Source organism: Zootoca vivipara, chromosome 7, assembly GCF_965207765.1.
Source record: "Zootoca vivipara chromosome 7, rZooViv2.hap1.1, whole genome shotgun sequence".
Classification (NCBI taxonomy): Eukaryota; Metazoa; Chordata; class Lepidosauria; order Squamata; family Lacertidae; genus Zootoca; species Zootoca vivipara.
Genome location: NC_142590.1, coordinates 465,961 through 491,146, shown reverse-complemented (window position 1 = coordinate 491,146; position 25,186 = coordinate 465,961). Strand labels below are relative to the sequence as shown.

General features: G+C 50.8%; 2 protein-coding genes across 5 annotated transcripts in view; one reads left to right on the top strand and one right to left on the bottom strand.

The window, feature by feature from the left end:
- The window catches only part of PDE4DIP (phosphodiesterase 4D interacting protein), a 104,195-nt gene extending 98,326 nt beyond the window's left edge, over window positions 1-5,869 (bottom strand). Inside the window, exon 1 of one of the 3 annotated variants that reach the window (XM_088674833.1) lies at window positions 5,768-5,869. The gene's annotated coding sequence lies outside the window, so the exon portion shown is untranslated. Of the gene's footprint in view, window positions 1-5,604 lie in introns of all 3 variants that reach the window. The other 2 variants (XM_088674832.1, XM_088674834.1) reach the window with 2 other exon arrangements.
- A 6,132-nt stretch (window positions 5,870-12,001) lies between these two features.
- On the top strand, window positions 12,002-24,857 carry PHGDH (phosphoglycerate dehydrogenase). Of its 2 annotated transcripts, none has more exons than XM_088674826.1 (12): window positions 12,002-12,241; window positions 16,643-16,794; window positions 18,252-18,317; window positions 18,775-18,829; window positions 18,945-19,043; window positions 19,224-19,356; window positions 20,100-20,248; window positions 21,025-21,177; window positions 21,734-21,866; window positions 23,199-23,326; window positions 23,713-23,935; window positions 24,628-24,857. In XM_088674826.1, exons 2-12 carry the CDS (start codon window positions 16,790-16,792, stop codon window positions 24,774-24,776), a joined length of 1,293 nt encoding a protein of 430 aa, XP_088530952.1. In that variant the 5' UTR covers window positions 12,002-12,241; window positions 16,643-16,789; the 3' UTR covers window positions 24,777-24,857. The 2 variants fall into 2 exon arrangements, with proteins under 2 accessions (XP_088530952.1, XP_034957981.1); XM_035102090.3 differs by lacking the exon at window positions 12,002-12,241 and adding an exon at window positions 12,628-12,814.
- Window positions 24,858-25,186: the final 329 nt, after the last annotated feature.

Genomic DNA, 25,186 nt, shown 5'->3' with positions numbered 1-25,186 from the left:
GAGGGCAAGGGAAGGCACGGCCGCAGTCACGACAGCTCCGAGGCGTTGCTGCATATCAGCATAATATTTCAACCATGTTGTGGGTTCAAGCCCCACCTTGGGGGAAAAATCCTGCATTGCAGGGGGTTGGACTAGATGACCCTTGTGGTCCCTTCCGACTACAATTCTATGATTCCATTGATATATTACCATAGCATATGCATCATTCTGCTTTCTTGAATTGTCCTACTCCTAGGCATAGCAGCCAAATCCTAGAAGCCTAGGTGCCTCTCCCCCCCCCCAATTACTGGTAAATACCGTATTTGAAAGAGTCACCCCCCCATTTTGATGGGCTTTCTATGTGGGGCTTATCTGCCCCCCCCCAGTATTTTATTAAGGATGGAAGAGGGAGGGAAGGAAGGAATAATAGAGAGAGGGATACCTCATATTTGTGGGTGCCTCTGGGTGATGCTGTGAAGCTGGAACTCTGCAGCAAGAGGATGGGAGGGTCGGGCAGGGGAGAGGGGGTGGCAGGGCAGGCGAGGGCGAGGCAAGACAGGGCCGCAGTCTCGATGGCTCCGAGGCGTTGCTGCATATCAGCATAATATTTCAACCATGTTGTGGGTTCAAGCCCCACATTGGGGAAAAATTCCTGCATTGCAGGGGGTTGGACTAGATGACCCTTGTGGTCCCTTCCGACTACAATTCCATGATTCTATTGATATATTACCATAGCATATGCATGATTCTGCTTTCTTGAATTGTCCTAGGCATAGCAGCCAACTCCTAGAGGCCTAGGTGCCTCCCCCCCCCAAAAGAAATTACTGGTAAATACTGTATTTTAAAGAGTCCTCCCCCCCCCATGTTGATGGGCTTTCTATGTGGGGCTTATCTGCCCCCCCCCAGTATTTTATTGAGGATGGAAGAGGGAGGAAAGGAAGGAAGAAATAGAGAGAGGGATAACTCACATTTGTGGGTGCCTCTGGGTGACGCTGTGATGCTAGAACTCTGCAGCAAGAGGAAGATACCGGTACACCTGTACAGGAGCCTTGTAAGCAGCTTTCTCTCTGCTTGATTTACAGCAGGCACGTCCAACAGGTAGATTGTGATCTATCAGTAGATCACTGGATGTCTGTGGTAGATCACTGCTAGATCACTGGCACCCCTAAAAAAAGCTCACCCAAATTTTTCCTCCTCCCTAAAAAAAGCTGAACTATGACCTGAAGCCCTAAACAAAAATGGGCCTCCCTCCCTCCCTCCTAAAAGAAGCTCAACAAGTTTGACCTAAACACCCCAAAACAGGGCTTCCCTTCCTTAAAAAAACTCAACAGCTTTGACCTGAACCCCCCAAAAGGGGGTAGATCACTCCCAGTTTTTAACTCTGTGAGTAGATCAGAGTCTCTTGGGAGGTGGCCACCCCTGATTTACAGTATATAGATGCAGGAGGAGGGGCAGACTGGAACACCAATGCTTTTTATAAACATCACTGTGTCTATCAAAGCTACAGCCCCCCCCCCTTCTTATTCACTTCCTTTTAGCCTTGCAGGGCCACCTTAGTCAAATTGAATCCTCTGCACCCTCATTAAATCGCCAATAGAACTGTTAATGCGATCCCTGAATGCCCATTAACAACTCCCACTGAATAACAATAGGGTGAATAGGGTGGACCTTGCCTGAAGGGATATTTAACTCCATTGTCTTAACTGCTTAAGTACTGGTAGCCACTTTGCTTTATTTATTTGATGTGTTTTTGTTACAGCTGTGTTCCCGCCCCCAGCAAGTGGAGAGCTGCTCTTGCTAAAGCAAAGCCCTTTCCACTTCAGTTTTTGGAGGGGCAAAGTATTGGTTATGGTCTGTAAAATACAATAATTTTTTGCTTCTAGGGGGGGGCAGCTGCCCCCTCCTGCCCCCCCTGTCTACACCCATGTTCCAGGGGGCCTTTCCTAGGGATGGGCTGTGCCAGGGCAAGAAAGAGGACAAGCCAGATGTCCCAAGGAGCCTCTTTTGCAGATGTTCTTCTGTGACTGTCAGGCATTTAGAGTCACAGCGCCAGCAGCTCAGGCCCACAAGGGAAGAGAGTTGTGCAAACCGAGTAAGAGATGCCCACTCACTGCCTGCAGGGAACCCTTCAAAGCACACCAAGGTCTATTAGCACAAATGGAGAAAGCCCTACTTACCCCTTCTGCCAGCCCCCTTTGTGATGAGCCAGGAAGAAGACAATGGAGAAAGAAAGGGCTTCTAGCCAGACCTGCCTGGCTCACCGTGAGGCCCTCCCTTTGCAAGAGACTAAGCGGGAGGGAAGCCTGAAGCACCAACTGCCCCCTTCAGCTTCAACACACACAGCTATGCAGCCTGGAAGGGAAGGAAGTGTTGCCTGCATAAGCCAAAGCCTCCCCAGTGACTGCCTGGCAGGACTGGCACCCTGGAGTCAGTCAGCAGCCCCAAGGCAGGGAAATAAGAAAAAGACTCTTCCTGCTTTATCGAAGCCCAAATGCCTGGGCACTGACTGGCCAAGGGGCTTTAACATCACAGAAAGCCCTGGGTGAGCAAGCTGAATTATTCAGCTGCTGGTAGATTCAGCTTTAAAGGCTGCTGCCCCAGTGTGGAGAGGATCCTTAAAAAAAAACCAGAGGAAGCATGCTGCTGCTCTTTCCCGGCCCTCTTGTCCTCTGCAGAGAGACAGCTGCTCCTCTGGGCTCTGGGGAAGGTGCTCTTCTCAGTCTCAGCTGCATTTATGGCTCCTGTGAGTGGTCCAGACCTGAACCTCAGAAGCATTACAGGCTAAGTGAGATTTCAAAGGGCAGAAGACCATTAGTGAAGTCGCATCCTCCGAAAGTGACTGGGGTGGCACAAAATAGCTGCTCCATGGGAGAAGCTAAGTGAATCAGTCTCCCTGAAAATGGGGGGGGGAGGGACCATGAGGGCAGGGTTGCTTAACCCTTTCCTTCTTGAAAAGAGCTCCGCTACCAGGCTCCCTTCTGGCTTGAAAGGGGAAATAACAGCGGCAGCTGGTGGATGCTGGACCTGGTAGGGCAACTAGGAGGTCTCATAGGCAGAGGTGGTGGAAAGGGGAAATTTGCCACCCAGAACTATTATCAAGGGTTTCCACAAACGTCCAGAGCTATGAGAAAAGGTCTTCCTGCTACTTCACTTCTAGACCTACTTTCCAGAATATGGAATAACATTGTGGGACATTAATTGGAACTGGGAGAACAGGGTAAAAGCCATGGCTTGGCCCTCAAGTGAGGCCTTTGGCCAGTCATTGTCTCTCAGCCTCACCTACCTCACAGGGTCGTTGTGAGGATAACATGGGAAATGGGGAACCAGGAGCGCCACCTTGAGCACTTTGGAGGAAAGGTGGGGTATAAGTGGAAAGGAGTCATAGAATCATAGAATTGTAATGTGGGAGGGGATCCCAAGCAGCTCATCTGGTCCAGCCCTCTGTGATGCATCTCAGCTACAGCATCCCTGACAGATGGTCATCCAACCTCTGCATATTCTCCAAGGAAGGAGAGCCCACAACCTCTCGAGGGAGACCACCCCACTGCCAAACAGGACCACCAGAAAGTTCTTCCTTTCTTGTATAGAGCATGGCAACAATCTATTCTGGAAGTTACCAGAGCATGGAGTCTGCACAGCCACGTCTTTCTAAAAGGGGCAAGAGATGGTGAAGCAGTCAGAGCTCGAAAAAGGCTCTCCTAGTCACCAAGGCCACCAGCTGAATCCAGCAACATCCCAAAGCTGTGGATCTGTTCCATCCAAGGGAAGGGAGTACAACCGTGTCCATGACCGGATGTCTCTCCACCTCCTGGACATGAGAACTTGGGACACAAAAGACCTCCATCTTTTCAGGATTCAGCTTCAACCTATTGCCCACATCCAGGACATCAAGGCCTCCAAGCACTGGTCTGATTTGTTTGCACAAAGTTTGCAGAGAGTTTGTCCACCCAGCACTCAACTCTCACGGGTGGTTCCTAGAAGCTGTCAGCACAAGACAGTGCAACCCCCCCCTCCCGGAAATGACATTGACTACCCAGCTGAAGCAGTTGAGGGGAGTTGGTGGGTTTAAAACCCTTGGTGAGTTAGGGATTTCCATGAAGGCCAAGAGTGGACCCAATGGTCAAGAAGGTGGTTTCTGCAAGTGTGGGGCAGATGGGGCTTGTCACCCTGGGAAGGGAGCCCATCTAGGCGAAGGAAAACACTGACCTTAAACCTCTCCAGGAGAAGAAAAGACTCAGGAGTAAACCCTGCAGCCTCCTTCCAGCAACCCTTGCAGTCAACCTGGCGCCAAATGTCTTGCTCTGCTTTCAGAGGCTGGGGGGGGGGGTCTTGCCTCTGGGTAGCCCAGAACCTCCAGAAACTGTCCCCAGGCTTCCACCCCAGGGAGGTCACACTCCCTTGTCTCTCCAGACAGACAGATGCCAACAACATTCTGATTTGTTTGCAGGGAGGTCAGATCCTGCCTTGAGCAACTATTACCCTGCACTTTCCTTTTTTTAAAAAATTTTTTTATTGGTTTTATTAATAACACAAAAAAGACAGAACATAAAGAAGAAACAAACATATCCATCCACCTTCCCCCCCTCCCCCCACAAGTCCCCTTCTGCCAAAGTAGGTCCTGCGAGTGTTGAGAGTCGAAGGTAGTCCATTTTAAAGCCGGGTTTGTCCTCCCCCCCTGGCCCCCGGACCCCCCCTGCCACCAAGAGGCCCCAAGATCAAGGAGAGATTGGGGTAGGTTTTCCCCCAGCTGTTCATATATAATTCTCCAACATAACACACAAACAGACAAACAATAAAAAATATCAATATCTTACTTTCTTAAACATTATATTTGTGACTTCCTCAGATCCCTTCTTCCTGGTTTTCATAATTTCCTAATATAGTTATAGCGGGTTTCTTATTCTTAATTCCACTTCTTAATCTTTAAAATCATCATTATTTCCCACCTTCTTCGTATCGCCTCCCCACAGGCCCCCTCCTGCCACAAGAGGAACCTATGAGGTGCGACAATCCAAAGGAGGTCCATTTTTGTAATTGGGTTTCCTTCCGCCCCCCGAGCCCCCCGAGCCCCTCCTGCCACCAGAGGGCTTTCCAGTGCATTTTCTCGTCCATCTCCTTCCTGCAAAAAGTCTGATTATGAGGGGAAGGGGTTTGTTTATTTATTTTTTGTAGAAGAGCCTGCAGTCCACCTCCATTGTGCAGTGAACTGGCCGGGATGTGGGCGAATTCTTCCACCCGAACCCAGCAAGCATCTGGCTGTGCAAGAGGAGCTCGTGGAGAAAAGGCCACAATCCCTGCGCGCCCCTCTCGGGATCCCCCGGGCGCGGAAAGGGAGCGCGCAGCGCCCAGCAGCCCCAGAAGAAGCGGCGGCGGCGGCGGGAGGGGGGGGAGTGCCGCTGGCAATGTCCACTGTACCACACGACCCTCCGGGCGGCGCCATGCCGAGGCTGCCCAAGGACTCCTCCCAAGGGCGCCCGCCCGCCCGCCCTCTGCCCTTGCCCAAGGACCCCGGCCCCGGGGCAGCGCTGTCTGGCCCGCTGCCCGCCGGCCGAGGCCCGGCTCGCCCCCAGGCCCCCTCCTGCCCGCCGCGACCCCCGCCGCCTCCCCGCCACCGACGGCGCGTACCTGCTCCCTCTGCTCGCCGCCGGGCCGCGCGCTCCCGGAGCCGCCTCCAGCTGACACGAGCGCAGCCGCGGAAGGAAGGAAGGAAGGGGCTGCCGCCTTGGCCTGAGAGGCAGCAAGGAGGACCGCTAAAAGGATCGCATCTCTTGCAAGAGACAGAGCAAACCTTCGGACCAGGAGCAGAAAACCGTCCTGACGTTGGCCAGGTCCGCCTTGTGCAGCATCCGTAGGTCGCCTCCAGACAGGAGTTTCCTGTGCGCAAGCACACAAGGTTTTGCAGCAGCCACGTGAGAGCATGAAAATACAAACAAACAACATTTATGGTTTTTGTTTTTGGTAGTACATTTATTCCGATTTCCCACCTGTGAAGTAAAATATAACCATTTTACATCTACAGCCACTGCTGGTATAGAAGCTTGCCAGCACATTTGTCTGTGGTAGAATCATGGCATCAGAGAATGGTAGAATTGGAAGCGACCCCCAAGGGTCATCTAGTCCAACCCCCTGCGATGCCGGAATCTCAGCTAAGGCATGCCTGATGGATGGCCATCCAACCTCTGCTTCAAAACCTCCAAGGAAGGAGAGTCCACCACCTTCCATCCCACTTGCAGACAGAAAGTTCTTCCTGATGTTTAGTTGGAATCTCCTTTCTGGTAACTTGAAGCCATTGGTTTGAGTCCTTCCCTCTCAGTCTCCTCCAGGCTAAACATATCCAGCTCCTTCAACCGTTCCTCATCAGGCTTGATCATCTTGGTCGCCCTTCTCTACATAGTTCCAGCTTGTCAACATCCATGGGTGTGGGGGGGGCAGCTGCCCCCCATCAAGTAAATAAATAAAAAATATTTAATTAACTGAACAATTCTGTCGCAGATAACTTGGTTCTGCCCCCTCCCAACATACATCCTGGCAACACCCATGTAAGATCCTTCTTAAATTGTGGCATCCAGAATCAGACTCAGTATTGTATTCCAGGTGTGGCCTGACCAAGGCAGAATAGAATGTAGAATGGGACTAAGACTTCCCTTGATCTGGACACTCGATTTCTGTGGATGCAGCCTAGAAGAGCATTAGCTTTTTTGCTGCTGCATCACACGGTTGACTCATGTTGAGCTTGTGGTCCACCAAGACCCCAAGGTCCTTTTCACATGTACTGCTAGTCAGCCAAGTGCCCCCTGGCTGCCCCACTGCTTCTGCTGCCACTAGAACACCCCCCCCCCCAATGCAGCATTGTTGTGAGAAGATGAGTGGCAAGTCACCAAGTTCCAGCACATTCCTGTTTCACTTCAGGTGGCAAAGTGGAGTGGGCAGCCCCTGGAGGCATTGGAGATGTGGCTTAGTAGATGGTGGTCCTTCTCTTTGCATCGCAGTGTCTTGGATTCGCATCCCACGTTCCTCCATGTCACTATTCTGAGCATTCTAAACCTTTCCCAGTATGTTGTTGTTTAGTCGTGTCCGACTCTTCGTGACCCCATGGACCAGAGCATGCCAGGCACTCCTGTCTTGCACTGCCTCCCGCAGTTGGGTCAAACTCATGTTCGTAGCTTCGAGAACACTGTCCAACCATCTTGTCCTCTGTCGTCCCAGTATAGCCTGGGATTATTTAGCAGGCGATGCTGGGGACTGGAACTGGAGATGTTAAAGCCGTATCTGGGGTGTATCTGGGGAGTTAGCGGAGGGGTAGGGCCTCTGGTGGGGGACACCTTGTGCTCCTTCTGCGACAGTTTGCCCACCTTGGATCCCCATTCTGCACACAGCTTCTAGAAGCTGTCCGCAGCCACAGCAGCCACACCCCGGAACGGGTCCCCTGTCCCCATTGTCTCTCGAAGGATGACGGCAAATCCCTCTCCTGCTTCTCCTAAACTAAACCTTTACTGCCACCTAGCGGCTAATTCTGTTATGTAAGCAAACATGTTCAGAATTGGGCTATTTTATAATAAAAACTTTGTAATAAGATTAATAAACATTTTAGATTCCGACTCATAATATTTTTGTTCTCTGGCTAACAATATTTGTCACATGGAAAATTCAAGGCAAACCACGACATCTACTGAAGGACATGCACAATGTTAGAGGCAAAGGAGGCCATATTCCAACTCTCTCTCTGTCTGTCTGTCTCTGTCCCTTAGTTACTACCCTGTTTCAAATATTCTATTTTATGTCAAGGTTTAATTTATTAATTGATATTTCAACTTTATGTATAGAGTACAGTCAATGTGGTTTACAACAGATAAAGTACAAGCACAGTAATGCATTAAAAAAGAAATCAGAAGGAATGATTATGGATGGACTCTATGGGGCTGCCTTTGAGTCTTCTGCTAGTGCAGAATGCCATAGGCTAGTGATGTTTCCCCACCAATTGAGATCAGGAGGGGAGATAAAAATCCCATGGGTGAGTACTGAAGAGTGAGAGGGTAGGCTCTGGATTGGGAGGGAGCCTTCAGCAAAGAGCCCACCGTGGCTCTCCTCCTATGTGGGTAGCTGTGGGCCTGCACTCCAGGGGTGGGGATCACAAACACCTCCCAGGCACCCGTTCTCCAGCACTCCTTTGTGGCCTGGAAACTTTTCAAAAATATTTTTAAAACAAGGATCAATATAGTTTGAGATTTTCTTTAACCTGCAGCCGTGGCACAGAAAAACAATGCCCCCCCCCCCGTCCTAGTGTAGCACTGGGGCACTGTGGGAAAAGCCAAATGGGAGGTGGAAACCATGGATATTTCCTGGAGTGCCAAGGCCCTCGGAAGAGGTGAGAAGCTCAAAGATTTCAGAAGCTACTCAATGTTCTGCCTGACCACCCCATGAGACTCAGTTGCATGAGGAGTCTGCTAGAGTTCAGAAGAGAACATTTTTATGAGAAAACGAGCCAAGCTACAACATAACCTACTTGGTTAGCATTAATTGCTTCTCTATGGTAGAGAGTAAGTGACACTTAGATGTTCTTCAACAGCCCTGTGCTGCCTCACCTCTTCTGCAGCCTCCATTGATTTAATTGGGGAGACGGCATGGGAACTTGCCTGTGGCTTGTGCCCTTTTCGATGCCCTGTGCTTGATGTGGAACCTACCAGAGAATAACCCACTGGATAAATTGACAGGGAACTTGACCTATGGCCTGTGTGTGTGTGAAGAACTGAAGCCAGATGAAAACATGCTTGTTTGAGGCTGAGCTTTGTCCCACTGTCTGTTTGCAGTTACCTTGGACTTTCTCCTGACTCTGTCGTCATCACATTCATCTGTAGCAGCTGCCAATGTTTGCTGAGCTGCAGTGGTCCTTCCCCCAAGTAACAGAACATGCCATTACCTTTAGGTTGCCCCCTTACACAGCATTTTTAAAAAGGCGGCGAGCCCTCACCTTCCCAGGGCTTACCAGTGGCAGTTACTTCTCTTTAGGCTGAATGCTTTGAAACTCAGTGAGCAGCATTGCTACACCTGCCCATGCAAAATGCCGTTCCTTGTTTATTTGCTTTGTATTATCTGCTGCGATGCTCTCAATCCCTCTGGGAAACCCAGTCTTACATCTCCCTTCCTCCGAGAATCTGGCAGAACTCAGCCTCTGCAGATGCAGCACAATGAGCCCACAGCTGATGGGGGGGAGGGTCACGTTCTAGGGATCGCGCCTAAAGTAAAAAATGCATATAGTCAAAACACACTGGGTTCTAGGGCATGTAGGAATGCCAAAGTCTTTTTTGCTTGTCCCATGTTTAATTTTGTTTGCCAGGCATGTAAAACTGAATGTGCACAAGTGAGATGTGCCTAAGTAGTGATCAGATTGTATTCAACTGAAGTGCCCCTATAGCCACTCAGGCGACACTTTCACAGCACTTCATTCTTCGGCTCAGCTCCCAACATGGTACATACTGTCATCCGCCAGCAAATCTATCACAGAAAATAGAACGAATAAATGGGCCAAGTTGTCTGAGATCAGGAAGAAGCCCTGCGGCATTGAGCTTTGGTGAAACAGCAGCAAGAAGAGACAAGTCAAGCGTTTCCCTGCAGCAGGAAATCCCCACTTGCTGCCTCTTACTGTTTCCCCCCCCCCCCCAACCCCTCCAATAGTGCAGGAGACTCTTGGGCTGAAATCCCCATCTACCCTTTCATTTCTTATGAAATACTGCATTTTGATGTGTTTCCCACAAACCAACTTCAATCTGAATTGAGAAAAAGAAGGAGCTGGCTGTGTTTTAAGCCAGCTATGTGTACACACCCTTGGAGCCTTGGAAAAAGAAAAAACAGTAAGAGGCTCAGGACTGATTTGAATCCCTTTCTCTGCCTCTCAGGAACATGATGAGACCCCCGGACGCTTTATGCTGAAGCTGAATTATCAGCTGGAGAGGCAAGGAGAGATGAACTCTTTGATGGAAGCTGGGCAAACATAATAGCTCGACTCAAAGCGCTGTACAGTACCGTACTATCAACTCCTACCAGCCTTGGGCTATGGTCAAATGAGCAGCAATGCTTTTCCTTGTGCAGCCTTTGAGCTGTGTCTTGCCCATGTCTTGCAGCCATCTGAGCATTAATGATTTGGGTAGAAGTAGAAACCCGGACCTGAGTTTGAGTTCTCCATCAAGTGGGAGCCACGGCAGTCTGTTTCCTTCTCCACTAAAGTCCACCAGTTCACCCACTAGCTTTCCAGGCTCAGCACCAACCTTTTCTTGACTGGTGCTGCTCTTCCCAAGGTACTTCTGGCAACCCTGGAAAGGCAACACAGACTACCAGGGACTCTCTAGCCTGGGAGGCTTTTCTGGGGCCAACCCAGAAGACGTGGGAAAGGGGCAACTGTGTGTGATGGATGGACAGCAGGAATCCATTGCTCATTATTGCCTTTCTTAATCTTTTTTGGGGTGGGGATGGGAGGCTTTTTCAGTCTAAGGGCTCTGTTCCCATCTGGGCAAACTGGCCAAAGTGGCTCCAGCAATTACCAGGAAGGTTCCCTTTGATACTGGCAGCCAGTTGCTCCCCACACATTTCTTTCTTTCTTTCCTCCCTGCAGGAAAGCAAGAGGCCATGTCAGGGTACCAGGACCCCTTCTAACCCCCCCCCCAAACAACACTCCAGAGGTGTGTGAAGTGAGGGGTGTGGCCTGCGAAGAGGTCTAAGGGCCACACAGAGAGACCTGATGGGCCACATTTGGCCCTCACTCAGGAGGTGCCCTTCCCCGGTTATGCAGGCCAGCGTGGGACTTTCTCTCTTTTAACCAGTCTCTCCCTGCCAGGGTTTTGGGCAAGACTAAAATGGCCTCAAGAGAATTATTGGTGTCTCTCTATAGGATCAACTTCCAGAGGAGAAACTCAAGCTTGGAGATATTGAAATTGACCTTGATCTTAGGGATTGATCATGAGGAGGTGATTAACCTCTGTGACTGAAAGGTTGTGCAACATTTCTTATCAAACGCTAAACGATTTGGCTTGGCTCCCTTTTCATTTCTACTGAGCATAAATCAGATATGAGCTCATATCAAAGACTGCTTTTGCATGTTATTATAGAAGCACACATTTAATATTCCAGCATTTGTCTGCTTCTACCCTGTACTGTGAGGCAGCTATAAATTTATAGGGAAGCTTTTAATATTTGATGAATTATTGTATTTTGCTATGTTGTTGAAAGCTGCCCAGAGGGGTGTGGTATGAATAAATAAATAAATAAATAAATAAATAAATAAATAAATATTATTATTATTATTTGGGCAGCTGGACCAAGTGAAGGGGTGACCAGGCTGCAAGGAGGAGGAGGCAAGTCCTGAGTTCTCTTACTTCTTCTACCATCCCCAGCTCCCTAAATGGCATGTCCTAAGGGTCATTCTGTGAGGCATTGCACACTTCTGTCTTATATTGGAGCAGCAAGAAATTGAGCGAGCTGTGGAAGCCTGCGCTGAGGAGGCAGGAGGAACCAGGACACCCACCTTCTTGCAATTTTGCAAATCACAGCAGTAAAAAATAAAAATGGGCGTGGGAAGGAGGAGGGGCAAAGAGGGCTTTGAAGGATGAACACTACACTATGTGCACAAGCTGCTGGGAAATGGGGTGCTGGGGTGGGAGTGGCAAACTGGGGTCCTGGAACTGCGGGAGGGAGAGACTGCCTGCTTTCCCCCAAACCCTGGAGCAACGGTGACAAGCAGCAAAAACGAGACATCCAGCCTTCCCACAGGACAGAGCAGAAGCAGCTGCAGTATCAGCTTCTGCCATGAGTTGAGAAGAGAATCCGACAACTTTTCCTGGGTCCCAGATGAAGGCAAAGTATAGTTTGCTTGAATAAGGGACTTATCAACCAGACATTTTAAATTGAGTGCACCTGACCAAGCTCAGTTTGTACCATATATTTAAGTAGGAATTCTCTGTCCGTCTTGCAGCCCAAGTGACCAAGTTGGTTGCACATCAGATATGAGTTCAGCATTTCTAAGCAGAACACCAAGGAAGGGACAAGCAATTATGCCACGTGACGTGTCCTCCAACCCCCATCATTCCCCACCGTTGGCCAAGCTGCCTGGGGGTGAGTGAGGGGAACATGCGGAGGAGAGACCCCTTTGGCTTCTCCTGCGCCGAGGAAAAAGCCTGTCGGGGAGTCCTGACGTGGCACGCGGATTGCAAGGAGGAGCCATGAATGTCCGCTTCAGGATTTGTGCAAACTCGGGCTGCAGGCGTGTTTCTAGGTAAAGGATTATTTAATTGATTCCTCCATTTCTCAGACAATTAATAACCGGAGTTCTCTGGGTGATGCGGGAAGCGAAGGAATGAGCTAAGATCACAATGGCAGCAGCGACACAAAGAAGGAGGAGCGAGGGCGAAAAGGGCCAAGGCAGCCCTAAGAGAAGGCAAGGTCGCCCCGCCGCCGGGTTCCATCCCGAGTCCGACCCCCTTGGCAGTTTGGCCTCCCTCCGTCTTTCGCTGGCGGGGCTGGAGCAGGGAGGCGCTTCCCTCGGGCCGGGCGGTGGGGCAGGAGGAGGCGGGGGGCGGGGCGGGGCGGGGCCGGCCCGGTCCAATGGCGCGGAGGCGGCGAGGCGAGAGGCGTCTTTAGGGCGCGAGGCGGAGGCTCGCCTTCCCCGGCGGCGCGAGCGAGCAAGGGAGCGATCGGCGATCGGACGATGGCGTCGGGCGCCCCGCTGCGGAAAGTGCTGCTGAGCGACAGCCTGGACCCGTCGTGCCCGCGGCTGCTGCGGGAGGCCGGCGTCGGCGTGGTGGAGAAGGCCGGCCTGAGTCCCGAGCAGCTGCTGGCCGAGATCCGGGTGAGCCCAGCGAGATGAGAGGCTTGGCCCTCCCTCCCGGCGAACTTCCCTCGGGATGCCCCCTGGAGCCGCCTTGGCCCCGCTGGCTCCTCCAGGGCTGCGCCGGCCAGCCCACGGACAGGCGCCTCGCGGCGGGGGTGGGGTGGGGGGCGGCGGCGGCGGCGTGGACCGAGAGCGCGGCGTGGGAAGGTCCGAGGGCAGCCCCGGGCGGGCGGGCGGGCGGGCGGGCAGCTCCCTAGAGAAACCGCGCGCCGACGCGGAGGATCGCTCCGGGGACAGCGCCTCCAGCCCCCTGGGAACCCCGGCTTGGTGGCCGCAGAGTTGAGACCCGAGCCTCGCAGGCTCCCGCCGGCGGCTTCGGGGATCGCGGCGGCAGCCAGGAGCATCTCCGGAGCTTGAAGGGGCTCGGAGTAGCGGGGCTCTAGAAAATAAGGGCGACAATGGGCTTTAAGAAGTTTATCAAGTTAGCATATCAGGGTTGCCCCATGCCCTCCCTCCTTTTGCAGGACACGTCCTCCTTTTCATGGGTATGTAAAATGAGAATCGTCCTAGTGATCCATAGTTAGGAAATCGGCAAATGTGTCCTCTTTTTTTGCTCTTCAAAATATGGCAAACCTATATTGGAAGAAAACAAGGTTTTGCAGTGACCTCCATGCCGCCAGGGCACTTTGAGAACTCTGGAAATTGTTGGGTTTTTTAGTTCCTCTTCCAAGCCTGAGAATGCAGTTGCTCCCGCATGAGCTGGGCAAGGCAGAACAAGCGCTGGCAACCCCAGGAAATGGAAGGGTTGGCATTGATCCATCTCTTCTTCAAAATTCCTGGTGTTGGCCTGCTTTCCATTGTGGCTGAGGTACTCACACACTTGCTACAACTCTCCAGTCCAGTAGAACACCAGCTCACTTTAGAAGAGACATTTAGACTGGGGAAAGCGATGGAAAGAGGAGAAAACTTCAATAGGGAATGGGACAAAAATAGACTACACTGTCGTCACTTGAGCTCTTTGGCAGTCTTTTAGTAATTCTTGCAACATTACAAAGACTTTGGATATTTTGAAGGACCATAATGTGGAAGAACTATAATATGCAGTTGATTTAGAGGATAAAGGATCCATCCAGGGATGTGGGTAGCCACATGACCTGGAAGCTGAAGAAGAAGAAGAAGAGTAGTAGTTTGGATTTGATATCCCGCTTTATCACTACCCGAAGGAGTCCCAAAGCAGCTAACAATCTCTTTTCCCCTCCTCCCCCACAACAAACACTCTGTGAGGTGAGTGGGGCTGAGAGACTTCAGAGAAGTGTGACTAGCCCAAGGTCACCCAGCAGCTGCATGTGGAGGAGCGGAGACGCGAACCTGGTTCCCCAGAATACGAGTCTACTGCTCTTAACCACTACACCACACTGGCTCCCTTGGCCAATAACGTGAGATGAACGCCACAACCCCAGTCGGTCATGACTGGACCTAATGGTCAGGGGTCCCTTTACCTTTTATAAAGGATCCACGGAGGGGAGTCCTAAGATTCAGAAGAATCTTGTTTGATTTTAAAATTTAAATGTGGTAAATGTGAGTTTATTTTGTAAAACCAATAAAAATTATTTCAAGAAAAGGAAAAGAAAAGAGACATTTTGATATCGAACACTTAAAACTTGGTGTGTGAAGTTTTTGACATGGATAAAATACAAAGCAACTCTAAAATAAAAAATGTAATTGTTCAGGTAGTTTATCCAAGCGCATGCACACAACTCTTCAGACATGCTGAAATTAGGATGCTTGCATTTTTCATTGCCTTCATTTTCATTTCCTATTTTGAGGTATTTATAAGTTTTGATGCCTACATATACCAGATCTCAACCCATTTAGAGCAGGTGAAAATATGCAGGGGGAACTCATTCAGGAAGCCCTCTTCCTTGGGGAGCTCACCTTCATTTCTGTGGGACTGGAGGAGAACATCCCATAGGGTTGCACCCCTGGTTCCTTATAGTTCACTGCTGCCCTACCACAGATGTTAGGGAGGGCAAAAGTGTTTTCAGGTTGAATACTTCTCTTTCATGATCCTTAGCTTTATTCATAGACAATCTCCCATTCCCATTTCTCACAGGGAGGGGCTTTGTGGGTGAAACCACTGGAAAAGATTCCACCATGGAAAACTGCTGTTTTATTAAATTGTGGTTGGCTGGTGCTAAAGAAATGCTGCCTCTCCCAGTTTTTTTGCTTGTTTAGAACAGCTGAGGGTGCAGAATGTCTGCTTGGTTTAGCCTCAGTTCTTGTGGAATGGGAATGAAACTTGCCTCCACCTGTCTGATTTTACAGCACACTTCTGAATTTGAAAGACTAAAAGTAGAGAATTTGATTAACTTTCCTCTTGATGTTCAGCACTCTATCTGCCTTGAGCCACATTGGCTGAAAACACCTTCCTCATCCCTATTCCAGCTTTTTCTGGTGAGGAGGGAGGCAATGTTCTCCTTTGCAACATAAGTTGCAAAAGCCAAACAAGAGTAGATTTTTGTGTGTGCACGCGCAGACACACACAAACACACACACTGTCTATACTTAATGCCACTGAAAGCCATCCCAGTTGGAAAGGCGAGATTCTGGCTTTGTGGAATGGGCAGCCTTATGTGGCACCATTGTGCCCATCCTGTGTGGCTGAAAGTAGCTCCCAGATAGTTTTGTGAGTGAACTTGACTCTCTGTAAGTGGCCCAAGGGAGGAGGTGTTTTCTTTGGGTTCAGAGGATTAAAGTCTCTCAAAATCAAAGCCAGCACCCTGAATTGTTTGAGCCAGAATGAGGGCACAGACCCTGGTTCAATGTACTGTTGGCTGAGCCCTGTGGATAGGCAGCCATAGGCAGCAGTTGCTGAAGTATCTGGGCAGCCATCAGATGCTGGCCATCCCATGCAGCCTGCATGACAGTCATCGCAGAGCACAAGGAATTTGCATTTGGGGTTTCTCTGGCCATATTTGGCTGCACTTTTGACTTTCTGCCTTAGCTCAGCTGCATTTGGGGTCAGGTGCTGGGGCTGGGGTACCCGCTTGGCATGGAGCCCTCAAGGCCAGTCCTCACTTGTTCATGGCAGAACAGCTTCTTCCTCCAGGTCTCCTGCATTTATCTGTCCAGGAGAGAGATCCTGGAACTGGAAGCAGATGGTCTGCTACTGTTACCTAAAAGTGGGACTTCACTTTGGGAGATTTTGTGCCCATGGTGCCATAGTGCCCAACTTGACTTTGGCTGACTCTTTGCTCATAGCACAACCCTGATAACACTTCTGTGTGTCTCTCCCCGTTCTCTCTCACACAAGGGTCTCTGTGGCTGGAGACTGATCCGAGGAACTGCTGGCATATTATATCCACAGATGTACCTATCAAGAGCCATTATTTACCTCAGCTCTGCACCTAGCGTGGTCTAATCCTGCCTCCCTTGGCCTTCAGACATTTCAGAGTCAAACCCCCGATAATTGGTCCACCCTAGTAGCTATGTTTGCATAATTTAAAGCAATGGCATTCAAATTTCTGAATTTGCACACTGTCATATGTCATTCATGCACCTTACAGAATTTGGCTATTGGTGCAAAATATTTGTTGCCTTAGCCCAGTGTTTCCCAACCAGTGTGCCTCCAGATGTTTTGGGACTACAACTCCCATCATTCCTGACCACTGGTCTTGCTAGCTAGGGATGATGGGAGTTGTAGTCCCAAAACATCTGGAGGCACACTGGTTGGGAAACACTGCCTTAGCCAATGGTTTCCATTTTTTAAGTCCTGTTCCTCAGCTTCCCTGCTGACTTCCAGTTCTCTAGGCAGCCCTTTGCTCACTCCTGCTGTGATTTCCTTAGGACTGCGATGGGCTCATTGTACGATCTGCCACCAAAGTGACTGCAGGTGTCATCAACGCTGCTGAGAAGCTGCAGGTCATTGGGAGAGCTGGGACTGGTGTGGACAATGTGGATGTCGATGCCGCTACGAGGAAAGGAATCCTGGTCATGAAGTAAGCCGCTGCTCACATGGGCGCAGGGGGGGGGGTCACAAGGTCAGAGGAAGCCTAGCAGGAAGGGGGTCCAAAGAAGGTTGAGGCCAAGACCCCCAAATGTATCCTCCCCCCCCACACATATTCACTCACACACAACATAGTTCATAGAATCGTAAATTTGTAGGGTTGGAAGGGTCATCTAGTCCAACCCTCTGCAATACGGGAATCTCACGAAGCAGTCTGTGACACTGCTTTAAAAACTCCAAGGAAGGAGAGTCCACTGCCTCCCGAGGGAGTCTGTTCCACTGTTGAGCTAATATAATAATGATAATAATAATAATAATAATAATAATACCCCACCCATCTGACTGGGCTACCCCAGCTAGTCTAGATAGCTTCCATCATAATATAAAAAACATAATGAAACATCAAACATTAAAAACTTCCCAATACAGGGCTGCCTTCAGATGTCTTCGGAAAGTCATATAATTGTTTATCTCTCTGACATCTGATAGAAGGGAGCTCCACAGAGCAGGCACCTCTACCAAGGAGTACCAGAAAACAAGCTTGTTTAATCTTCCATGTGACAGCCCTTTAGATATTTGAAGATTGCTATCCTGCGTCCTCTTAGTCTCCTCCAGGCTAAACAGACCCACCTCCCTCAAGTGTTCCTCATATGGTTTGGTTTCCAGTCCCTTGATCATCTTGGTTGCCCTCTTCTGCAAACATTCCAGCTTGGCAAATTTCAGCTTGTTTTAGAGCTGGGCTATGAGCAGCTCTTGCAGCAAAACAGACAGCCTCGTGCTTTGCCTCTGATGCAGAAGGTTGAGGCAGGTATTCTCTCTGCCAAAACATTCAGTCCCAGGGAAAGGGATTTCCCCCGGTGCTTGAGCTGTGCTCCCTAGTGCCATGTGATCCTTGGCATGGCAAGGGGGGCACGGCGAGCTGTACTTGTCTCCCTTAACCACAGTTAACACTAATCATATTTCTCAGTTCAGCTATATTGGGTAATTGCAATTAACTGAAAATTAAAGCAACAGCTTCTTCCTCCTAACTGCACCACAGGAGGAGAGGGAGCAAAGTATTATTCTGCCCGTGAGAAATATTTCAGGTGATAACACATCATGCTCATTAGGAGGATTTAGATGCATTGCTAGTTGTGCCCAAATTTGTACAAGCAGAACTTGGAAGGAAAGTTGCCTGATTTGTCCACAGGGAGTGGGGTGTGTGTGTGTGCTCAGACACGGAGCTTTTGAGCCCTGACCTGTGCCTCGGTGGGCAGGTGTGGGTGAGCCCTAAAGGTCTACACAAGAGGGGTGCCAGGGAGTATTTGCTGTCTCTGAAGAACAACAGGTGCAGAGTTCACAGCTCTCGTTGTGGAAGAGTTGGGGGGCCTTGGAGCTCTTTTTCAGTGTCCGCCACGGCTTTTGGCAGGGGCTCCACCCAACTTCCTCTGCTTTTGTTTTGCTCCTCAGCACACCGACTGGCAACAGCCTCAGTGCAGCCGAGCTGACGTGTGGCATGGTCATGAGCCTGGCAAGGTAGGTGACGGGGCTCTGGGAAGAGAACAAGGCCTTCCAGATGCACCGACTGCACCACACGGCATCTCTTTGGGCTCTAAAGTCTTGGGAAGAACCTGTAGCTCTTCCCAACGACATGTTTCACATGGAACTGCACACTGTCGATAGAAGTAGGGCAGCCCCCCTTCTTGTCACAGGAAAGCAGCTTTGGAGGGGGTGCCTCACCTTTCCCTCCTGTTATTTTTCTGCTGAAATCCATCCCTTCAAGCTACACGTTCCCATGCAGAAAAGGGCCCTGTTTGGGAAAGGGGATGTTTTTGGGAGGTGGATTCTTTTGGACACAGGCCATTCCTATCTTTGGGAAGATGAGCTTCCCCCCACAACCAAAACAATCCAAGAGAAGAAGACATGCAGATAGTTCCTCTGTTGTGGCTTGGGACCTGGTTGGAACCTGCTAAACTGGAGTCTTTCATTTCAGGCAAATACCGCAAGCTGCAGCTTCAATGAAGGAAGGGAAATGGGATCGGAAGAAGGTAGGAGGGCTGGTGTCAGGGTCCCCATCTCCCGCTGCGCTGCTGGGGCGCCGGAAGGAGGTGGCGCATGCAAGGCCTGCCCTCTTCTCACATGGAGGTGTGCCTTTTGCCTTAGTTTATGGGGATGGAGCTCCAGGGGAAGACGCTGGGCATTCTCGGCCTAGGCAGGATTGGACGAGAAGTGGCCGTCCGGATGCAGTCCTTTGGCATGAAGGTAAGAACGCCCTTGTGGAGGGGGACTGCTTGCGGTCTGGAGGAGGCACATCCCGTGGCCCTGATCCGCTGCCTTCTCAAGAGGCCCTATGCCTTTCTTCCATGTTTGGGGTGATGAGATGGGGTGGGGAATCTCAGCGACCTTAAAGAGCTCTTGGTCTCTCTCCGCCTTGGCCTCCAGACCATAGGCTACGACCCCATCATCACTCCTGAGGAGTCTGCCGCTTTTGGAGTTGAGCAGCTGCCTTTGGAACAAGTCTGGCCGCTGTGCGATTTCATCACCGTCCACACCCCTCTGCTGCCTTCCACCACAGGTAAGGGGTGCCCCTGGGGATTGCCAGAGGTGATCCTGCAGGGTCCTGGGCTGCGTGTGTGCCTGCAGAGTGCTCCACGGGGAAGCTGTCTGGTCCCACAACGAATGGGGTGGCAGGACTGGGGGGGGGACTGAGGAGCCCCCTCAGTCTGTGGGGGGCACAGGAAGTTGGCTGAAAGCAGCAGAGGCAGCCCAGCCTTCACATGGGAGTACAGAAGGTGGATCATGGATGTGAGGGAGGAAGGATGGCCACCAGAAAGAAAGGTCTGTGGATTGCCTCAAGTGGGAGACCTGCAGCTGGTGCAGAAAGGCAGCACGGGGAAAGCTGTATTGTTGCTGTAATAATAATAATAATAATAATAATAATAATAATAATAATAATAATAAAATAATGTTTGTCCTGATGGCTTGTTTTTCATAATTCTGTTTCTGTTACTCATGCAGAGGCGCAAAGAGTTATTATGCAGGCAAGCTTCAGAAACTTCTGGCACTCTCTATGCAGTTTTCAAATTTGTCAACTTTAGGATTAGAAAACTGCTTCCTTCTTTATGAAACTGAAAGCTTGATTTCCAGGAATGCACCCATCTACATTTGGGGGTGTGATAATCATAGACCTGCAGCCCAAAAGCCCCCCAGGGAATGGTGGGCTCGCTTTGCCCAGCCCCCTCCTCAGGAAAGGTGGCTGCGGCTGGAGTGGCATGGGAGCTGTTTCCACCTCTGTTTTGACGGCTGCTTTCTTTCCAGGGCTCCTGAATGATGCCACTTTTGCTCAGTGCCGGCGTGGGGTCCAGGTGATCAATTGTGCCCGAGGAGGCATTGTGGATGAGGCGGCCCTTTTGCGGGCCCTGCAGTCTGGCCAGTGTGGGGGAGCAGCCCTAGATGTCTTCACGGAGGTGAGGTGTTTGGGCATTGGATTTCATTCCCTGGCTTTCCTTGGGGTGCCATCAGGCTGCACACGAGCCCTTCTTGCTTTTGTGTGGTTGTTGGAATGCCAACATGTGGCAAGAGGGCCTCATCCAATGCATTGCCCCTCCGCTCCCCTTGCCCAGATCAGCCGCACCGAAGAGGCTCGTGGAGGAAATGCTGCTGGTAAGGGAAGCCTTTGGAGTGAGCGCCTGAGCCTTGCCAGGACTTTGGGCTCCAGGACTCCTCCCTTGGTTCCCAGAGAAGATGGCAGTGAAGGGTTGCTGTCTTTGCAGCATTGGGCTTGATGGCTGCTTCTAGCATAGCTTAACCTGGGTGTGAGAACAGAAGAAGAGCCTGCTGGATCAGGCCTGGGGCTCATCTTGTCCAGCATCCTGTTCTCACTGGGGCCAACCATAGGACTGTGGGAAACCAGCCAGCAGACCAGGAGCACAAGAGCCCTCTCCGCTCCTGGGGTTTCCAGCAGTTGGCCTTCAGAAGCATTCTTGCCTCCGACATGCTTGGTAGCCCTTGATAGCTCTGCTCTCCTCCAGGAATTTGTCTCGTCCTCTTCCCAAGCCCTCCATGTTGGTGGCCAGCACTGTCTCCTGTGGGAATGATTGCCGTAGTTTAACTCTGCGCTGTGTGAAGAAGGACTTCCTTTTGTCTGTCCTGAATCTCCCAACATTCACCTTCACTGGCAGTCTGTGAGAGATCAGCTGTACGGTCTTAGTAACCGACTCGGCTCTTCTTCTTCCCCCTCTAGGAGCCCCCCAGGGACAAGGCCTTGGTAAACCACCCCAATGTCATCTGCTGCCCCCACTTGGGTGCCAGCACCAGAGAAGCTCAGAGTCGCTGTGGCAGAGAGATTGCAGTGCAAATAGTGGACTGGGCCCAGGGTAGGGCTCTGGTAGGCGCGGTGAGTCCTTCTCTTTCATTGTTCTCATTTTGCAGTTTACAAAATTAATCTTAATATTGGTTTTTAGTTTAAATCTGTGGTTTATTTTGTTTTTTATTTGTTTATTTGTTTTATTTTGTTTTCTAAAATTTGAGCTTTTTAGCAAAGTTTAAGATGCAAAATAGCTGTTCTGCAAAGCATGAGCATGTTGGTTTTCTCAACGCTTGCTTAACGACAAGCTTGTTAGATAAAGCAAAATATTCTGCAGTGCAACTGGGCAGACTTGCAAAGTGTAACGTGGTAGCCTGGCTCAACTTCTTTGCAAAGCAAGTGTCACGCTTTGATCCAGCAAGCTCAGCTTTTGCCAAGATCACTGTTTAGCAAATGAGAGCAAGAGCAGAACTGAGCCCAGGCAAGGTCTTTGGGTGGATGGATGGATGGATGGATGGATGGATGGATGCCTGGGTAGGTTTGTAGGAAGGCAGAAGGAGAACCACTGCCCTTCATTCAAAGTGTTCTCATTGGGACTTGGATCCCAGGCAGGAGAAATGGAGCAGAGGTTTTTTCTCTCCCTCAGGTCAATGGCCAAGCTCTCCACAGTGCATATGCCCCTCATACCAAACCATGGATTGCCCTGGCCAGGGCCCTGGGGACTGTGCTGCAGGCCCTGAGCCACCCAGTGCATGGAGGCGTTCAGCTTGTCACTCACGGTGAGAGGAGAGATTCAGGAGCAGGACTGGGCTGGAGATACTGCCGGGTTTTATTTTTTTTAATGCATAAGTCTATTTACCCCTCTGCTTTTGCTCTCTCACCTCTCCTTAGCGTAGGGCTCTGTGTTCTTGTGCTTTAAAACCTCTTCTTCATTCTGTGCGAAGAACAGTTGAATTTTGCAACCCATATCAATGAGTTTTTGCCATTCATGAGCCATTTACTTTTGCTGCAACCATGATGGGTGCAAACTTGTTTTTCTATATGTAGGAACATCCAAGGTTCTCAGGGAGCTGAATCCTGTGTCGGGTCCTCCTTTACGTGCTGGTGCAGGATGACAGAAGACACAGAGCCCTGCTTATTTAGCTACCACAAGGCTGGGGAAACCCGAGGCCCTCACTGTGGTTGGACTCCCAACTCCACACCAACGTGTCTCATGGCCAGCAAGGGTCCTGGGAGCTGTAGTCCCAGCCTTGGGGGGGGGCTCAGGTTCCCCCCTCCTGCTCTCTCAGTTGTTCTGCAGCCCTCTTGAAAGCTTCTCCTCTGTCTCCTCCTCATCTCTGGCCTTTCTGCCTCCTCCTCATGCTGCTTCGTCCTCCCTGCAACTTGCCTATGGCAGGCCCAGCGCTCTGCCCTGCTGCCTTGGGTGTGTGTGTGTGTGTGTGTGTGTGTGTGTGTGTGTGTGTGTTTGCTCTTCTCCCTCCTCCCTGCTCTTCTGCCAAGTCCACAAGGTATTGGTAGGGAGAGGCCTGCCCCTAACTGCCTGCATCCCCCTCTGCTCTTGCTGCTAAGGAAACATGCGCCGCTAACCAGAAGCAGTCAATCATGGGTGGTACTAATGAGCACACAGAAGAGATGGGAATGTGCTCCGTTGCTGCGGTGTTGCATTTGAGAAGAAGCAATGTGATCTTGATGTCTTGCTGCAGCTGCAGCGAGGCTTGTGGGCTTGTTTACCGGCCCTGACGCTGTCCCTTTAATAGCAGACTGACAGCTGAGCAAGTGAACCTTTCCCATCAGGAAAACTTGCTCTTTTTTAAGGTGCCAGCATGGGCCTGTGTAAAGGGAAAGGGTGGGGGGCTGTTAGCCCACCTGGCGGCTTTTGTCTCGGAGCTAGGGAGAGGCTTGCCCACAAGGAGGCAGCAGCCCCAGTGCCGCCAAGAAGCAAGTCAGGCCCCAGGGTCCTGCTGGTTGGAGTGTCTGGTTCTGGCACAGCCCATGATCATACAGTCCAGTCTCTTCATTGACTTGTCTTCTGGATGCAGGGTGAGGACAGGACAGGAGACACACAGGACACTTCTTTTTTATTAATTGACTATGCCTGTAACACTCACTAGGTGCAACCTTGCAGAAGGCGGGCAGCTACCTGAGCCCTGCCGTGGCCATCGGCCTCCTTAAGGAAAGTGTGCAGAAGGAAGCGAACCTTGTGAACGGGCTTCTCCTGGCACAGGAATCTGGGCTGAAGGTACGTCTGGTGCCCACTGCTGACAGGTCCCAAGGGCAGCTCCGTGGGGAGCCTCAATGTTGCCCTACGATCACTTAGCAGTGAGGTCTTTGAGCCTTTCCTTTGGTCTGTTCAGGAGAGGGTGGTGTCCCCCCCCCCCGACATGGTTTTTATCTTTGCAGTAGCAAAACTGTCAGAAACTCAACTGGTGCAGCTTCCTTAGCACAGATATGTGCATATTGAATTTCTGCCCATTGAGCAGATTTTACCTTTGCTGTTTCTGCCTCTCGCTCCATGATGGGCAAGAGCTGAGCTCTCCTCGAGTTCCCCAAAGAGGGAATCCGGAAGCAGATCTCCTCTGCAATGAACAGGCTCTGCATCTCTTTTGCCATCCCCCCCCCCTGCAGATCACCACAACCCACAGTGGCAGAGTGCTGGGTAGCGACGAGGCCCTGCTGCAACTTTCTGCGCAAGAGTCACCCTATGTGTTAGTTGGGTCTGTGGCGGGCAGCACTCCTGTCCTGCATGAACTCAGTGGAGCCGTCTTCAAACAGCATGTTCCCCTCTCCGGCACTCTGCTGTTCTACAGAGCCAAGACCTCGGATGCCAGCCTGTTGCCAACCGTCCTTGGTAAGGAGAGGCCTCCTCTTCCCTTTCAGAGCTACCTAATCTGACAATTGGCACGGGGAGCCCTCGTCTCTTGACCGTGCCTCCTTCACTCTCTGGGGCTCTTTAACAGAAAAGTGCTTTGCTGGGACGGAGTTTGTCAGCCCTGGAATTGCTCCATTCCTGCCAGCCCCCCGGCCCGTGGGGTGCTGTTCCAGCCCTGTGTGCCCCAAAGACAAGAAGGAGATGTGCCAAAGCTTGAGGGTTCTAACACCCCACAGATGAGGATGGATTGGGGTGAAAAATGAGGAGGAAAGGATCCTGGGTGGGATGAACAGGAAATGGAAAACCTCTGGGGATGGCTAGGTGAAGACACCAACAAGGAAAACCTCAAGGTGGGGAACAGGTGAGCGAAGGGCAGGTGCAGAGAGCAGCTGTGGATAGGTAAGGCAAGAAATGGTCTATCTTTCCCAGGGGGAGGTTTGTGCTGCCCTCAGGCTTCCTCAGGAAGATGGCCACACCTGGGTTCTCCTTAAGGGGCACAAAACCTCTCTTACCCAGCATACGGCCATGACTGTGTCCCATTATCTGCAGCCCCAATGTTTGTTAGATCTTATTCCTCCCCCAAGAGAAGCCTTCTTAGCCAAAGCAGGGCAGTCTGATCTCGCTATATTTGTCTCCTAGGATGCATGGACTCAATGTTGCTTTGTTCGCAGGGCTGCTGGGGAAGGCAGAGCTGTTGTCCTACCACCGTTCCAGCACTGTGGCTGGTCAGGCATGGAATGTCCTGAGTGTGTCTTCTGCCCTTCAAAACCTTCAGGAGCTGAAGCGACATGTGACAGAAGCTCTTCAGGTTGCCCTTTAAGCTGTGGTTCAAAACCTGGCAGGGCCAGGCACCTTTCCGTAATGAAATGTTACACATTCCAATAAAAAGAATTTGCAAAAACTGCTGTCCACTGCATCCTTGAGCTACAAGAGCCAAGGGGTAACATTTTTGTTGATATCTGTCTGTCTGGAGAGACAATGGAGTGCGCCTCCAGGGTTGAAGTCAAACCGCTGCATTAGCAGCACTGAATTGACCTCTCCTGGGCAATGTGTGTGAAGGTCCTGAACTACCCAGATAAGAAAACCCATCTTTTGGCCTCGCTGAGGGGTCCAAAGGAAAGCAGAGCACTGGGGCTGGCTGCAGAAGAGCTACCTCTTGTGGTTGGCATAATTTTTTTATCACAGGGATTTATCATATAATCATAGAGTTGGAAGGGACCCTGAGGGTCA